This window comes from Carassius carassius, chromosome 37 (genome assembly GCF_963082965.1).
Source record: "Carassius carassius chromosome 37, fCarCar2.1, whole genome shotgun sequence".
Taxonomy (NCBI): Eukaryota; Metazoa; Chordata; class Actinopteri; order Cypriniformes; family Cyprinidae; genus Carassius; species Carassius carassius.
This window is the reverse complement of record NC_081791.1, coordinates 24,616,942-24,635,531: the sequence shown is the minus strand read 5'-3', so window position 1 is coordinate 24,635,531 and position 18,590 is coordinate 24,616,942. Positions and strand designations below refer to the sequence as shown.

General features: G+C 36.0%; 1 protein-coding gene across 1 annotated transcript in view; it reads left to right on the top strand.

Annotated features, from left to right (window-relative positions):
* The window catches only part of LOC132118482 (cadherin-11), a 64,978-nt gene extending 48,900 nt beyond the window's left edge, over nt 1-16,078 (top strand). The window contains exons 6-14 of the mRNA XM_059528342.1: nt 406-587; nt 4,360-4,616; nt 5,845-5,981; nt 6,644-6,765; nt 8,776-8,893; nt 9,919-10,245; nt 11,679-11,883; nt 13,739-14,105; nt 14,571-16,078. Coding sequence (XP_059384325.1) covers nt 406-587; nt 4,360-4,616; nt 5,845-5,981; nt 6,644-6,765; nt 8,776-8,893; nt 9,919-10,245; nt 11,679-11,883; nt 13,739-14,105; nt 14,571-15,476 — 2,621 coding nt within the window. The 3' untranslated portion in view covers nt 15,477-16,078. The remainder of the gene's footprint in view (nt 1-405; nt 588-4,359; nt 4,617-5,844; nt 5,982-6,643; nt 6,766-8,775; nt 8,894-9,918; nt 10,246-11,678; nt 11,884-13,738; nt 14,106-14,570) is intronic.
* The last annotated feature ends 2,512 nt before the right edge of the window (nt 16,079-18,590 follow it).

Here is an 18,590-nt window from a genome sequence, read left to right as displayed (position 1 = left end):
GATGCGTGTCTCTCGTGTGAGATGAGAAACACTTTTCATTCTCATATGGAATGCAGTAGATTGCCTGCGTTATTTGCGGGCTCTAATTAGGTTTAAACAGACTCAGGCAGGTTTTCTCTTTTTAGAGTGTTATTTTTGGCCCGCGATATAGCTGCCGCACAAGAAGACAGAAGAGCCGGTTATTAAACTGTCTTATAACTACAAAAAAAAAAAAAAACTGTGAGAACAAAAGGCAAGGCATGGCTTCCTTTGCAGTGTCTTTATTATATATATATAAAAGTCTAGTTTAGGATGGAGGTCAGATTGATTGTATGAATGCCTTACGCATATAATGAGTTTAATGATGATGTTCTAATTTTAGTGTTTTTGCCTGATTATTTTCTACACCATCTCTGTTTCCTGCAGGTATGTGGTCATTTTCTGTCTCTGAGCTGGCCATCCCCGGGGTGGAGATCGGTCGTCTGTCGGCAACAGATGCAGACCTGGGTGAAAACGCTCGGATGGATTTTATGATTGTGGACGGAGAGGCAGGGGACACCTTCAACATAACTGGATTGAACCAGGAGGCTGTGATTTTGTTAAACAAGGTGGGAGTGGAGAAATGGAAATAACTACAGTACTGTAATATTGTTTTCTTCCATACATTCCCAAATCAGAAGCAAATCCAATTTTATGCTGTATCTGACTCAGAACTGTTCAGTTGTTCGTCTTAACAGTAAAAAACGCCCAAGTAGTGAATGAGTGAGCGGCTTCAGACACAGCAAATGTTATATGAATATGCATATAAGCAAAGATAATGCCAACCTTTCCCGTTTTCTGTCTTTTTTGCCTTTACAGCATTCTCTCCCATTGTTAGACATCATATTGATGCTTTCATTACTATGGCAACCAATGTAGCTGCACCACATATGGATTAGATTGACCGTCTAAACTCAGCATCTAAAATTCAATTTCATTACTTGCAAAATGACAGTATTAGTCTCAAAGGATGCATGTAGCAAATAGGCAGCATTAGAAAAGCTATAGATTGGAGGATGGGTGATTTTGAATGTGGCTAGCAACTGCATAACAACTGGTGTTATTTTAGTTGTATGTATATTCTATTATAGTGTTTTTTATATAGTATTTGTATTTTATTTATAGATTGAGGGCTGGGCTCTTCTGAGAGTGCAATGCAAAACCTTAGCAACACCCTGACAACTACCCAGAGCACTCAATCAACTGCATACCAACACATTAAAATTTTTGTTGTAATGCACTGTCAAGCGTGACTCGTATAAAGTGAAATGCTTTAGTTGTATTTAAGCAGTATTTATTCAGAATAGCGAAAGGGCAAAGTAAAAAGCAAAGTAATAACAAAGAAAGAAGTTCCAGCGGAATAAATCGCAAATGAGTTAAATTGACTCTGAGTTGAAATGTAAATGAGGATAATCTGCAGCTCAAATGTCTGCCAGCAAACATGCATATTAGCGCCGACGGAAAGAGAATTTAACCTGCGGCCCCCGGAGAGACCTCATCACAGCTCACAAAGGCAGCTGTTATTTAAATAAAATCTTCACAGGGACTGAACATGTGCATTTCATATAAAAGGACTTTGTGTGATGGTAAGTCACATGTAATTAAAACTATATATATTCCACCTTTTAGACAAATCAAAATAAGCAAACTATAAAATTAATTGCAGACTATTTTCTTTATAAGTGCTTATAAAGAGAGATATGCATGTGCCTGTGTGTGTGAGAGAGACCTTACCCAGCCACTGAGCTCAATACTTCAATGACAGGTGTGTGTGTGTGTGTGTGTTTGTGTGTGTGCTAGTTAAAGACACAGCCAGAATAAACAGAACAAGGAGAGATGAGTATAAAAAGCAGAACGCAAAGAGAAGGCTGAGAGGAACGAGATGAGTCATGGGGGGAGGAGGAGAAAAGAGTGAATACGAAAAGCAAATTAGACAGAGGAAGAGCGCGGGGAGACTAATGCCGCTGAGTAACAAGGGAGAGGAAGCGCATGGAGATGTTGATTAACACATGCCTGTAGTTCAAGTGACAGAGCTTTTCATGTGTGTTAGTGGCTCTCAGGGCTGCTTATGCCCACTGCTCCACACACCACTTCTACAGGCCTTACAGTACTCCATTGTACACTCTCCAGCATTTTATTCTTTTCCTCAAGAATACATATACTTTTAGTTATGGCTGAGAGGTGTGACCCAAATCCTGTGTGATGAAATTTATTCTACAATAACAGTATCTATCTATCTATCTATCTATCTATCTATCTATCTATCTATCTATCTATCTATCTATCTGTCAGTCAGTCTGCTATCTATCTATCTATCTATCTATCTGTCCGTCCGTCCGTCCGTCCATCTATTGGTCTTCTATCTAATAAGTTCTAAATCTAATAAGTTTTTATTTTTATTTAGTTATGCAGCACTATTTTCCACTTTTTCTTTGACCCTTTGGCCAAAAACTACACAAACATGCAAATGCAGATGTGCATTCTTGGCTAATGCTTTGCAAACACACATTTTGGAATGCAGCAACTCATGAAATTGAGCTTCAGTAGCCAGAAGCATCTGCTACTATACCTTTAAATTCTCTGTATGTTATGTAAATACGGTTGGTCATACTGTATGTGCTCATGTCATTCTCACTTTCCTTGACGCCTCCCTTAAAGTAAACATGACATGAAAAAATAGACCCCATTTACTTTCTTGACAGGATCATAATATCGGTCCTGTTATTTTACATCAGTTGAATCTTCTGACACTTTGAATGTGGACACCTACGGTTCTTCAGTCTCATCGTGTCAAGCATCAGAAGTGCATCCCCAACCCCTAATACAGTTCTGAAGCGGTTATCAGGGCCGGCCCTGACCAATTTGCTGCCCTAGGCAAGATTTTACCTGGCGCCCCATGCATCACAGCCCATTTCACCCTGTCATTGTGTTCATGATTTAGCATATATATATATATACACACACACACACACACACACACACACACACACACACACACATTACAGCAGAACATATTAGAATGATTTCTAAAGGATCATGTGATAGACCGGATGTCACATGTGACACTGAAGAATGGAGTAATGATGCTGAAAATTCAGCTTTGCATCACAGAAAATAAATGATAATTTAAAGTATAATAAATTGAAAACAAATTATTTTAAATTGTAATAATATATCACAATATTACATTTTTTTCTGTATTTTTGATCAAATAAATGCAGGCTTGATGAGCAGAAGAAACTTCTTTCAAAAACATTAAAAATAGTTATGTTTCCAAACTTTTGGCCTGTACAGTATCCCCCCAAAACTGCACAACTGTAGAGTAAAACATTAATAAAAAAGTGATAATAAAAAATGCGTCTTAAAACTGACATGATTGTACAAAATCACAGTCTGGGGACTCAGAACTCAGAACAACTGCTAACATTAAGTTTAAGGTAAAAATAACTGCAATGAAATTATAGTATCTTACTCCAATGCCATAAATTGTTCATTCACTACATCTATTTACCTCTGTCTTTATCCTCTTCTCTTCTTTTTGGCACTGTAGCCTATCTATCGCAGACTATGCTCATTTATAATGGGTCATGTAAATTCAGCCTTCCGTCACAATCAGGAAACTTTCACCGTGTCTAGAACTGGCGCGAGCTGCCAGGCCCGTTTCTACGAGCTGTGTGTTAACAAAAGCAGTGCTGTCTACATTGGATGCGGCGTCGGGCACGCTACACAACAAATTACCAACAACTGATCGCGCGCGCTCTGTTTCTGACGCACTTCAAGCACTCGATGGGCGGGGGAAGATTGAAGAGCCGGACTTTTTTTTTTTCTTTTTTTTTTGCTTTATTTGGTAGTATTTCGAATTAATGGTTTTTAAATAGTAGCGTATTATTATAAAAAATATGTAAAAAAAAAAAAAAAAAAAAAAAAATCACTCGTTCACTCATTCTGGCGCCCCTATGGATGAGTGGCGCCCTTAGCATTTGCCTATACCGCCTATGCCGCGGGCCGGCCCTGGCGGTTATAGATTTAATATAACCACATCCATGACTTCCTTCCGTCTTAATACCACCAGAGCAAGCCCTGCAATCATATCAGTTCTGAAGAGCTGAAACCCAGATACATTGCTTTTTTTGATGCTTTATATAGGTTTTTTATTTTTGTTATCTACTGAGGTGCAGAGATGAAAATGGAGTGAATGTGGGAGTTTCAGCAGCTCACTGAAATGAAAAGATTTTTTAGAGCACCTTCCTGGTGCCAAAACACAGTAAAATTAATGCTGGTGTATGTGAGTTTCAATAAAGTAATGTTTTATGTGGAAGTGCTTTTTATCTTGAACACCAGGCCGTGGACTACGAGAGGCGAAGCACTTACTCGCTCGCGGTGGAGGTACAAAACCCAAACGTGGACTCGCGGTTCCTCAGACGAGGTCCATTCAAGGACCGGGCAATGGTGCGCATCACAGTTCTGAATGCAGATGAGCCGCCGAAGTTCTCCCGCTCGCGGTACCGGCTGGATGTGTCGGAAAACTGTCCTCCAGCATGTGTGGTGGGAAGAGTGGCCGCCGTGGACCCGGATACAGGCCTCAGTAACAACATTAAGTAAACATTGTTTTTTCACATTTTTACCTGTACAGTACGGGCGAATCTCACAAGAACACACGGGTCAATCCAAAATCCATTGTTCTAAATGTTGATGCTCAGATCCTATTTCTTTAATACAGTAATCTTGCAATGTTTCTAATTAAAATTTAGCAGCATAATTTAAAGGCAGAACATATCAAGCAAATGCTACTTTGTGGGAGTGTTTCTTTAGCTGTGGCTACTTTTATGTGCCAGGGACTTTTGAAGGCCACGTTAAAACAGAAAAATGCATTTTTGAAACTTTTTAGCATGTCCTTATAATTTATTTGTGCGGTTTTCAAATTAATTTGATTTTTTTTGTACTTTTTTATTTACCCAAGTGAAAAACCAGATCTAAACAAAGAGCCATATCTATATTTGTTAATTTGATAAATTATGACTACCGAGGCCTTAGTAAAGAGCTTGAGAGAAAATATAAAACACTTTATATATATATATATATATATATATATATATAATGTCAAATTTTATATATATAGTTTAAATATACTGTAATGTTTTTTACAGAAGTCTCTTATGCTCATAAATTTATTTGATCGAAAATACATTAAAATACAGTAGTATTGTAAAATATTATTACAATATAAAATAACTGTTTTCTATTTTAATCTAACAATATAAGTCTTTATCAATTTAACGCATCCCTGGTGGATAAAAATATTATTCTATTTTAAAAAACAAATACTGACCCATAACCTTTGAACTGTAGTGTATTTTATTACAAAAGATTTCTATTTTGAATAAATGCTGTTCTTTTTAACTTTTTATTCCTTAAAGAATCCTGAAAAAAAATTAACACGGCTTCCAAAAAAAATTTGTTTTCAAGCAGTAAATCAGCATATTCAGATGATTTCTAAAGGATCATGTGACACTGAAGACTGGAGTAATGATGCTGAAAATTCAGCTGTCCATCACAGAGATTACTTGATTTCGGGGTAAAATATGACCAGGACATGGTCTTGACAGGTTTTTGTGAGTTTTACCCACACAGCACATACAGTTTTTACATTATTAGTCAAAAGATCTAATATTGCATCATGTTTCTGTCTGCCAGGGGAAGCATGTGGGCTGTTTTCACTTAACCTGCTTCTTTTCACTTGCTCAACTGGCTTATTGATGCACTGGATCCGTTACACCTTCTAATATGTCTGCCCTCCTTCTTTTATTCCTGTCCATTTCTTCTCAGGTACTCAATTGATCCTGAGTCGGACCCCGAGGCACTGTTCCGTATCGCCTCTGACAGTGGCCTCATCACCACCAGCGTGGAATTGGATCGGGAACAGGAGCAATGGCATAACATTACCATCATCGCCACACAGAGAGGTACCAGAACTCCTCTGCACCGCGGCCGCTCTTAAAGGCACATCACATTAATTCTGAGCGCCTAACAATTTCACACAGGTAGCAGCGTGTAATCGGCCCACAGGAAGGCTATTACTTCTGTGGCTGCCGTAGACATGTAAGCTCTCGGCAGAGACACGCGCGGACAGAAGTGGAAGAGAAAAGGATAATACTGTAGAATGAAAAGTGGAATTGCTTTCGAATCCGGTTCACCCCAGCTCAAGGTCGCCTGTTTGTGCTTCCCGTTGGCCCTCGTAAAACACTATCTTGCATCCTCAGAAGTCACTCTGAGTCTTTAGTGGATTTGTTCAGCTTATATTCAGTAATTACTTTCATATTAGACACTCGCTCTGAGTGTGATAAGTGTGCTTCTGTTATGGCTTTATGTAATGTCATGAACATCAGATGACGTTCGGGCCACTTCTGCTCGTGATGTAACGTTATGTCCCAAAAGAGCGTATGAAGAACAGTGAGGAGACAGATTGGAGTTAACTTCTGTTTCATGGTCAGAAAGATTTAGCTGACCTACTTGCGGCTTAAAAGCTTTTCATTTCAAACTTTCTTTGCTACAGTATATACATATATATATACTGTAGAATATATATATAGTATGTCCCGTCATGCTGTTCTTTTCTGTTTCTTAGACAGCCCCAACCAAGTCACCAGGGTAGCGGTTGCCATAGAGACGCTGGACCTCAATGACAACGCCCCCGAGTTGGACCGACAATACAACGCGGCCATGTGCGACTCCAGCGCAGCTGGACAGGTTGGTGATCTCTGACCCTATAAAGCCTGCAGAGGAAAGAGTCTGTGAATAATAAACCACGGTCCGCTTTAAAAGATTATTGTGGTCATAAAGCATCCACAATGGAAGACAATCAGACAGAAATTATGTGCAAATTGTGGGAAAAATTAGATACTCTAAAAAAATCTAATACAAAAAAAAAAATATATATATATATATATATATAAGAAATAAACAAATCAATACATTTATTAAAATAACTGCAGTATACATCTCATTTGTTTTTGTCTTTGAGCTGAAACAGTGGAAGACAACCAGGCAGAATATATGTGCAATTTGTGTTTGGTTTAGCTGAAAAAATTGATGTAAAATATAATAAAAAAAGAAATATACAAATATAAAATAAATTACAAAAATAAAACATTGTTCAAATAAACAGCAGTACCCCACAAGCATTAAATTAATTAATTTATTGTTGATATTATTATTATTATTATTATTAGTTATTTTTGTATTTATTTATTTGCTTATTAGTGTTTTATCATTGGGTTGTAGAAAATTATGAATGGATGTTATCTCTTGTCATATTGCTTTTTTATTAATAAAAAAAACTATTAGTGAATAATAATAATAATAATAATAATAATACATTCATTGGACATTTTAATTGGGCTGTGTGCCTATAAGCACTTCTTAACCACATTAAAATTAATTATGTATATCATCTTTTGTCGTATTTGCTTTAGAATATAGTGGCAAAAGCAATATGATAAAAGAAAAACACACACACACACACACACACACACACACACACACACACACACACACACACACACACACACACACACACACACACACACACACACACACACAAAACATGTTGAATATTGGAATAAATAATTCTTCTTCCAAGTAACATAAATGACTGAGATGCTTGATTATGATTGGTCAATGGCTGCATTCTGTATTAAAATATTAAAGTAAAAAAAAAAGATCCAATTGATTCAAGTATTTGTGAATATTATTAATAATAATTATAATTTAGTGCACATTGGTTTGTGTGCTTAATAACAGCCCTTAACCAAAGTAAAATATACTAATGCATGTCATCTTTTGTCTTGTCATATTGGCAAAAGCAATTTAATAAAATACACCAGTGGTCAATAAACTGCAGTAATCAATCCTTCTGGAATACAATAGCATAAAAGCAATATTCTGTATTAAAATATTAAAATAAAATAAAACAAATCATATGAAATTAAATAAAATATTAAATATAAAATTAAAAGATGGGAAAATAATAAACATAAAAAACTATTAAATCAAATTATAAAATGATTAAAATAAACAGTAGTACATCTCTTCAGTATCTGTGTATATCTGTGTATTTATTGCACATGGGTTTGTTTGCTTAACAACACCCCACAGTAAAATTACTAATGCATGTCGTCTCTTGTCATATTGTCAAAGCAATTAAATAAAAGACGCCAGTGTTCAATAATAAACCATTCTTCTTGAATAAACAAATCTGAGAAGCTTATTTCTGATTGGTCAATAGCACATTCTGCAGTAAAGTAATATATTGCATAATTAATCGCTGCTCCAGGCAACTGATTTCCTACAATAGCTGTTGCATATTAAAATCATTTACTTTCACATCATGATTGCATGTCCATTGAATATTTATATAATAAGTAGAATAATGTGCAGTTAACTGCAGATGAAATCCCTTCATCTATTTCTGATCTCCCTGTCAAGGGTTTATTTTTCAATAGTTATCAGCTGACCGATCATAATACTTTCTGCATTTCTGAGGGAAAAGTGACACTGCATGCTACGCTTTAAATAGATTGGTTCAACAAAGGCATTTCAGAAAGCAGATTTGTATAAGCGACTGATATTGAGGCAGTGCACAGTGAGTCAGCCCGAACATGATGTGGCGTGTTAGACTGCTAATCCTTCATCCGTTCAACAGCAGAAAACTGTCTTTGCGCAATTGACTGTATCAGTTTTTCTTGATTTGCGTTTCAGGTGGTGCAGGTGATTCGAGCAATGGATAAAGACCAAAGCAGCTCCAACTCTCCCATCCACTTCAGCATTCCCACCGAGTCCAGCAGCGCACTCAACTTCTCCATCAGAGAGCGGGGAGGTGCGCTCACTTCTCCTGTCATCCATCTGTCTTTCCTTCCTCATCAGTTTTCCTCATCTCCCTCCCTCCTCTGTCCAATATATCCTCCTTCATTACGCTCATCCATTTATCTTTTTTGTCACATTCTACTCCGGTGAACACGGCGAACTCCCTTCTCTGTGCACCGGCAATCCGTTCTTTCATTTCGCTCATTTGTCCTCTTCGCCGCTTCAATCTGCTGATTTCTAATTTGCTTTAAGGAATGGCTCAACCCAAAATTAACATTAATTCATCATTCATGTCTGACTAAACCCGTATGCTGTTATTTTTGCAGTGGAACACAAAAAGAGAAATAAGAAAGTCTTGAGTAAAGAAGATATCTCCATTATATATTATAGACCAAAATAATTATAGTTTTTATATTATTTATTTCACCAATTTTTTTTTATTATAAATGTAAGCTTTATAAATGTTTGTAGGTGTGTATTATTATTGTGTGTACTGTATAGATGTTATAAAAATATATTTATTAAATATTACATTTATATGTCTGATTATTATATTATGACAAAACATATCCATATTTATTATATGTATCATATTATTAATATTTATTATTATATCTTATTATATTATAAATATAAGCTATATAAATGTGTGTGTATATTATTATTGTGTGTATATATTTTATTTAAAAAAACGTTTATTATGATTATAGATTTTTTATTATTGATTATTATATTATTGGGAACATATACATATTTACATATGTATTATATTATTAATTTATATTTGTTATATGAATGAAATATTCCTCACACTTGGAATAGAATAGAATAAGTATGTGAGATATATATATATATATATAAAATTTTCACATTTATACTTTTTTAATAAGTCTGTCTTTTCCTTAGCACAATGTGTTTCTCTTTATTTGTTTTGTAAATGTTTTAAATAATGTTTGTTCCTTTATAATTATTCTTTTTTTCTTGTAATGTGTCACGTGACTGGTGCCTTTTTATGTTATTCATTTTTTTTGTTTCCAGACCACACGGCGAGTCTGGTGCTCCTGTCGTCCCTGAAGGCTGTTCCCCGCTCCTCCTCTTTACCTACTCTTAAAATACCCATAATGCTCCGTGACGGTGTGTCAGACCTCAGCAGCACAGGAACGATTACCGTTACGGTGTGTCCGTGCCAAAATGGAGGCATGTGGGCAGAAGAACGAAAACAACAAACGGACGAGAAGGATAAAGCGTCTGTGCCGGACTGGGAGAGACAGACTGCATGTTTGCCTTTACCGTCAAACTCCCCGCTGCTGGGCGTCAGCTCGGCCGCCATGCTGGCCATCCTGGCCTGTGCATCCACTCTGCTGGGTCAGTTCTGCTTTTCAGTCCGTTTCGTCAGGTTTTGTGATTGCTGCTCGCCCTTCGCTCCGCCTCTATACCCGGCTGGTTTAATGATGTGTTGTTGCTACATCTGTCCATCACTCCCTGTCTTCATCCACCATTGCCTCCTGGCGTGTCTTCAAATTGCAGCTTTTCTTCCATTAAATATGTGTTTTTTGGGGTTGTTCAAACTTTCCACCGACCTGCCTCATTGTTTCTCCTCTGTTTGTCAGTTGGGTTTGCTAATGAACGTGTTTGGGTTTCACTAAGTCACTCATAATAAACACCATTTGATGAGTGCTGAGGGCATCGTATGGCATTTCGAGATTGCGGAACAAGCCACCCTCAAGGTTCCCCAAATGACATTGAACACTCAAACTTTACTAAAAAAGCCAGTGAGAGGTGGAAAAGGCATTTTCTACAAATACACTTTGGGGTCTTACAAGGTACCCATGTGGCAAGATAATTTCCCTCACTGTTTCACCTGCAACGTAATGCATTAGACATAAAAGGGAAGTCTTTTAAGTAATGAATGAATGAATGAATGTTTTAAAGCCACGTTTCCTTTTTAAACATTTTGAAGTCAGCCATCATGGGCGGCTGCTAAGGTCCTCCACAAACTTCTTTTCCACATCTTAAATTAGTTGTTGTTAACTGGTTAACTTTTATCTAACTTGGCTTTACAGAAAATTATGAAGTTTTGGCAACTCTGTAACATAATGGAAAAATTGCCTGAAATCGGAAGTGCACTAATGTGTTTTTTCACTGGGAATTTTATAGAAATTTGCAATAGTTATATTATTGGATGTATATATTATTACAGTTTTGGAAGTGTTTACAGTGATATAATTGCATTTCTGCAAAAATAACGCAATTATCATTTGCAATTTGTTTTTGTTTTGTTTTCAGGCAAAAATGAAAAAGTGAGGGGAAAAAAGCTTTTAGGAAGCACATTGAGAAACAATAATGATTCACTATATTTTAGTTTTTAATTTATACAAATAAATATAATTTAGTTAAAGGAGTTTCTGAGTCATTTTGAAACATTTTTAAGAAACTAGTTTTTAAGAAACATTTTCCATTGCAGTAAAGTGGTAAAATGCTAGACAGCAATATTTCCTTTCAGTCTTTTTATGTATTTTATGTATAAAAATTGAAAGAGATGTTGCAAGTGCACAGTTTTTCATAGAGAAAACCAATGAACTGCTATCTAATATAAAATCAGTTTAGCAAGAGAAATAGATAGTTTTATACACATCAGCGTAAAATCCAAAAGTTGACTTTTAACATCTTCTGAAGGTTAGGCACCTCTTTTCACTTATTGTTAAATGGAAATCAAGAAACTATCCATTTTGTACCCTATTCATGAAAAGTGGCATTAACTTCCTGTCATTTTCTCTAACTCTTTTTTTGTGCGATAGTGGTGGCGGCGCTCTCGCTATCATTGCGAAGGCAGAAACGGGACACTCAGGCTCCTGTGGAGGATGATGAGATCAGGGAGAACATCATCACGTATGATGATGAAGGAGGCGGCGAGGCAGACACGGCCGCTTTCGATATCGCTACCCTGAAGAGCGCCCCTCCGAGCATGCGCAGGGCACAGCGGCTTCAGGACAGCAAGAATATGTGAGTATGTTTGCGTGTGTGTGTGTGTGTGTTTACAATGACTTTGATGTTCACATAAATAGACATCTCATTTCATCATTTGAATCTCCCAGATTTATTGCTGGCACTATCTGATCTTTTAAATCACATGTCATTTCTTGACATTTGGCTTAGAAAATGCCATTTTATATTAAAAGCCCATGTGAATCATTCAGCTTGAATATAAGCTGACATTCACCACAAACAAACTGGTGTATCTTCCTTTCGAATCTCTGGTTACTCTGAATACGTTCAGTTACTCTAAATGATGTTAAATGTATATCTGATTAATGAGGGCTCTGTACTCAGGAGCGTGTGTGGTTTAATGAGCCTTCACAATGCAAATCTGACAGCTGTTGCAGTGCAAAGTTCATCTAGTTAATATTTATGCCGTTCAAACCCACTCTGTGTTCTAGTCCTCTATCCATCATATTCCCGTTTGATGTCATTGTAATACTCCTGGGCAGGTTGGTAAAATACTTCACAAGCAACTATTTTTAAAGACACAAATGACTGTTTTTGAATCGTTGCATTGGGAGTTTCCACTGGGACTACAACAAATCTTTTAATCAAACAACTTTTTTGGTAACTTAAAAATATCTGGTTTATCTGGTTTTGGTGCAAAAGTTGCAAGGAATGTGATTTTCTTTTAAAAGCCCAATGAAATGCTTGGATCTGCACAGTTTTCCCAAATATGGTGATGTATTTCATAATTAAACAGAAGTTGGTGGAGTTTTTCTTTTTTTTTTTGCATTGTTTATTTAATTGATTACTATCTTAAAGGCATAACTATGGAAGCTAATTTCTTGCCACAAAAACTGTACAAAATTTGACAAAGAAATCTAAATTATGAAATACTAAGTCATAATTATGAGATAATGTCTAAATTGTGAGATGCTAAGACATAATTGGAGATTAAAAAGTTATATTTATGTCTTGTTAAACATGAGACACTAACATAATTCATGACATGCTTAAGAAGTAATTGAGGAAAAAGATGATTATTATGAGATATCCTTTTGAGATAAATATGATGTCCTGAGTAATAATAGAGGTTCACGAGTTCACCCTTACATCTAATCTGAAGGCGAATAGTAGGCATATTTTGGCTTGCTGTCCTGGGGGAGGGGTCTGCGCCCGGAGCATAGCCAGAACCCAAATAACTCCCCCATCCCTAATTTGGGATAAATAGATTAGAAGTGGGGAGTTGGGGTGGAGGAGGGATGCCGAAAAACTGTCGTGGGACAGGAGGTAGGAAGAATGGATATATATACGCTTGTGTGTTAGTTAAGATGATTAGCTAAACGAGATGCACCTGTGCCAAATTGGATGATTATCTGATCGTGCTCCTCCCGAACTTTGTTAATACAACCACATAAAAAGTTGAAATTATGAGATACTAATTATGAGATAAACGATACACAATTATCAAGATATTAGAGATACAAATTCATAATTATGAGATATCAATTTCCACACACAAAAAAATGTTAAACATTTTTTCAGCGTTGATGATAGTAAATGTTTCTTAAGCACTAAATGTGAAGTCATAATTATGAGATAAAAGTAAAAATTGACAAAAAGTATTGTCAAAAATATGAGACACTAAGTCAAAATTTTGACGTTATCATAATACTTCTGAGGAAAATATCAAAATTATGATAAGTCATATTTGTTTTCATTTTTTTTACATAATTGACATTTTATGTCATATTTTTGACTTATGTTATAATCATAATTATTATTTTTTTCACATGTCGCTGAAATAGGCTGATATACTTAACCAATAAACTAATTCATCCATTTTAGATGTCTAATTTCTATTTTATTATAACAGGTATTCTCAGGATAACTTGGACAGCATCAGAACCTTCAGTTGGAGTCAGAGTTTGGGTTTGGACCCACGCCGTCCCGTCTCTGCACCCCTCTATGGACGGTACTGCTACAGCATCCAGACCCTTCCAGCTTCAAGAAACAGACTCGGCCCGTTCAACTCCAGACTGGATCTCGCCAAACTGGCGTATGTTCTTCCGGGCAGCCAAGGCCAGGCTGGTGGCCCTTTAGAATCCGGTTCTGTATTTATCGGCAAGAGCAGAGATGGATCAGAACATAAAAGAGCAGATGGATCCACCGACAGCATTCCGAAAGAGAGCGAGACAGGAAGTGAGGTCATCTCTGAGAGCCACACACTAAGCCAGGATCAGGTATCCTTCCTGCCACAAACTATTAATCACATTACAGTCATATAGAATGCAACAGATGGGTTCTGAGAGTGAAAATCCCATTTACTGTGAAAACAAAGAAAATCTTTGCTCTCTTGTCATCTGATTTTTAAATCTTCATGTTATGTTAAAATATTTAGAACGTTTTTAAATCTGAGATCCAAGATTAATGCACTGTCTATTGAGGATGCGATAAACTGATCAAAAGTTACAGTAAAGACATTTTATAATGTTACAAAAGATTTCTATTTCTATCAAATAAATGCTGTTTTATATATATATATATATATATATTCTTTTTTTAAGATAATCCTGAAAAAAGTGTAAATGTCACTAAATGTAATATTAAAATATTAGGCAGTACCACTGTTTTCAATATTGAAAATAATAAGAAATGTTTCTATTGAGCTATTAAATGGCCTGATCATGTTTTTTTTTTTTTCTCAGTCTGTGAATTCGGACCAGGTTCTGTTTGTGAAGGGCTCCAGCCAGAGCGGTTCCTGTTCAGAGTCCTCCAGCACTTCTGTGAGCCATAAACCCGAGGCGTCTCCTCACTGCTTGACCACACGAGCCTCTATTTCCACCATCACCACAGACGACTCAAACCCTGGCTCTGCTTTGGACAAGAATGGGGATGCTCCGCTCATCAGCACCAGCCAGAGCTCAACCAGCCTGGGCATGACGGAGATGCCGTTCAGAACGATGGAAGGTACTTTACTGAGAGGCGGCCGAGGGATACCTTTGACCGGGACGACATTTCTTTACCCAGAGGCTGCTGGACTAATGGGCTTGTATGGGGTGGGCGGACAGAACTACGTGCCACACCTAGTGATGCCCCTCCCTGGAGGGGCGGGAAAATATGAAAGAGGTTGGGGCTTGGGGAATGGGAAGGTTGGCCAAGCAAACTCTGAAAAGGCAGGCGCCGATTCACTGACAAACCGTATGGGCGATTTCCTGCAGCACCGTCTAGCCCTGGTGACCTTCGACCCCATGCAGCCACCATACGACTCGCTGCAGACGTACGGATTGGAGGGTGGTGGCTCACAGGCCACGTCTCTCAGCTCGCTCGAAAGTGAGGCCGAAAAAGATACAGAGGGACAGAAACACAGATTTGAGGAGTGGGGACCCAAGTTTGACAGGTTGCTTGATATTTTCAGGGAGCGAGCGAAAGAAAAAGAGGATAATGAAAAACACCAGGGTGAGCGTTTAAAAAAAGAACATCTGGTAGAGGAAATGAACAAGACAGAAGACGAGAGTGAGACAGAAATGAGAAAAGAGGATGAAAATACTGATTTGAACAAGACACTGCAGGCCGAGAAGGAAAACACAGAAGAATTGGAAGCAATGCACTAAAAAGGAAATGGGAGCAATGAGGGAGGATGTGATGTCACATCTTGAGCTTTCAAAAGCAATAAGTGCTGAAAGGAGCCAATGAGCACAATCTGGAAAAAGAGAATTTTATATGGACCTGCCAAAAACCAGTATGTCAGTGTTTGAGAGGAGCAGAGAGTCTTATGTAAGTCACTCGTGTTCATTTGACGTCCAGCCACACACACAGTGCTTATGCTGTAAAATACAAACATCATCTTTATCTAAATCTTTGACTTCTTAGATTTTCAATGTTGTCTCAGACTTTTATACCCAGGATTAACATGGTGATCAGATCAGCAGTTTCTATGGTCTCACAATGTGAAAAAGATGACAGACATGGCTTTTTTACAATCTGCTTGATGGATTTAATCAACAGTATCTGATTATTTATCAAATATCAGATTCACCACTGAAATTTTTTATTATTATTTATATAACGTTAATTTAATTTAAATAAATAAATATAAATGCTATTTTATATTTTATTTTTTATTCTTTAAGCTTTAATGTGATTTTAGTTTAATTTTTATTCAATTAGTTTTAACATTTTTCCGATTTTATTTGTGATTACATATATCACAAATAAAATACAAAATAAAAGTTTGTTTACATAATGTGTACTGTATATATTTATATGTATATATAAACACACACACACACACACACATACACACACAGAAACAAACACACACACATATGTATATATTTAAGAAATATATGTAATATTTACATTTATAAATCATATATACACACACACACACACACACACAGATATATATATATATGCATTTATATACGTATAAATAATTACATTTATTTCTATTTCAGATTTAGTTTTTGTAATAGTACCTAAACTTAAACATATTTACTTGTTATTTTCTTTTTTTCTTTTCATTATCCATCAGTGTTTTTAAAATCCAGTAAATGACAGAAAATGTTTCCGTTTACACAACCTGTAATATGTAAGTGGTGATTTGACTTGATGACTTGAATCCACCAAAATAGGGCCCATCCTGTTCCGCACACAAATATTAGCAGCACATGTCTTAGTCGTCTCTTTCATTGTTCTCCCGGTACATTTAAGTTAATAATTCACGTTGCCATGACAAGCCAAAGTTATAAAACATCTCATTTCTGAAATATTGATTTCAGCCCTTACGAGCACCATTGTTTGAAAAATAGGTCTCATGAAATATGTACAATCGCTGACAAATTCATATTGACGTTTTTGTATTAATAAGGCAAACGCTCTCTTGCACGGATTTTGACAGCGAGGAAGCTAAACTGTTTAAAATGGTTCGATAAAAGGCTGTTTTTTACTAGGTCACTGCAACCACACACACATCGATGAATAAAGATGATTTGCGCATGGCTTACTTCTGTCTGTTTTTAGACCGGTTTTCCTCTCTTCACTAGTCAGGATGCTTAGCCTGGTTTGGACCTCCTGAACCGCTTCACGTCTTTAACCCTTTTTGTTCTTATGGAAGACCTATGCAACTGAAACTTTGAGACAGTGAACTTCTGAACTGAATGTTATCCTGTTTCATAAAGGTTTTTTTTTTGTCCTGTATATGGTGTTTGCATTCTCATGTACAGATGTAAATATCATTGGAGAACTGACAAGCCTTTTGGACCAGAGAATTTACTGTACGTAAATCTGAATCTGTTTATGTATATGTAGAGTTCAGTCCTACTGTAAAACCACAGCTGGAAGATCCTGAGAATTGCCAATGTGTTGTACGATCTCTTGTCAAACAGACCGTCATCTGATGTTCAATAAATGGTGTACAGTGAACTTTGGTAAATGTGGATTCACAGATCTGTGTACATATGACTGACTTTCTTCAGTAAAGCACATATGAAATATTCTCTTTTCTATTAAATGGAAGTTTGCAGTGATCTGTCGAGCTCTCAAAAGGACTAAATGCACCATATGTGACCCTGGACCAAAGAACCAGGCATAAGGGTCAGTTTTTCGAAATTGAGATTTTTAGATCATCTGAAAGCTGAATGAATCAGCTTCCCATTGATGCATGTTAGGATTGGACAATATTTGGCAGAGATATAACAATTTGAAAATCTGGAATCTGAGGGTGCAAAAAAAAATTTAAATATTGAGAAAATCTCCTTTAAAGTTGACCAATTTAAGTTCTAAGCAAAGCATCAATAATTTTGACCCATACAATGTATTTTTAGCTATCACTACAAATATACCTGTGCTACTTGACTGGTTTTGAAAAAAAAAAATTTTTGAAAAGGTTTTGAAAAAAAAAAAAGTCTTCTGAAAAAACTGAAATGGATTTGTGTGATGAACAGACTGAAATGCAAGTCATTATTTACTGAAAATGTCTGAAATATCATTCATGCGTATGCATATATTTGCACAAATCTTATTTTTTTTTGTAATCATTAGATTTTTGTTACTTTAAATAAATGTGACCTGAAATTAAATTCAGCTGAAACATACAGTATTTTCAGATGACTGGCAATGCAACATTTATTATTTTTATATTAGTTTAACTTGATGTACTAAAATAACTACAACTGATATTAAAATAAAACAAGATAGACAAATTAAAATAATAATAAAATTGTAAAATAATTAAAATGTAAACAAAATATAGAAATAAAAACAAAGATTTGATTTAACTGTAAAACCAGTTTTCTGGGATGGATGCTGGGAACTGTGTGATTCACCTAGAGAAGATTAAATTATGAATAACTGTTGACAAAAACAATTATATTTCAGTCATCATAGTAACATGTCCTGTGGCTCCATAGGTGTGCACATTAATTTGAATGAGTTTTAGTTTGCTTAAAGAAATCTTTCAGGTTCAATGTGACATGCTGTTGATTATAGAAAACTGATCCACTTAAACTGGAAGTGAAAACGAAATAACAATTCTAAAATAATTAATATAATAAAAAATAATATTTAGGCTAATATATATATATATATATATATATATATATATATATATATATATATATATGGGTATGTATAATTATAATTTTTTGTTTTATTAAATTCCTGTTTTAAAAAGTAAATCGCTAAAGTCCCTGCACGTGTTGAATAATAATAATAATAAAATCCTG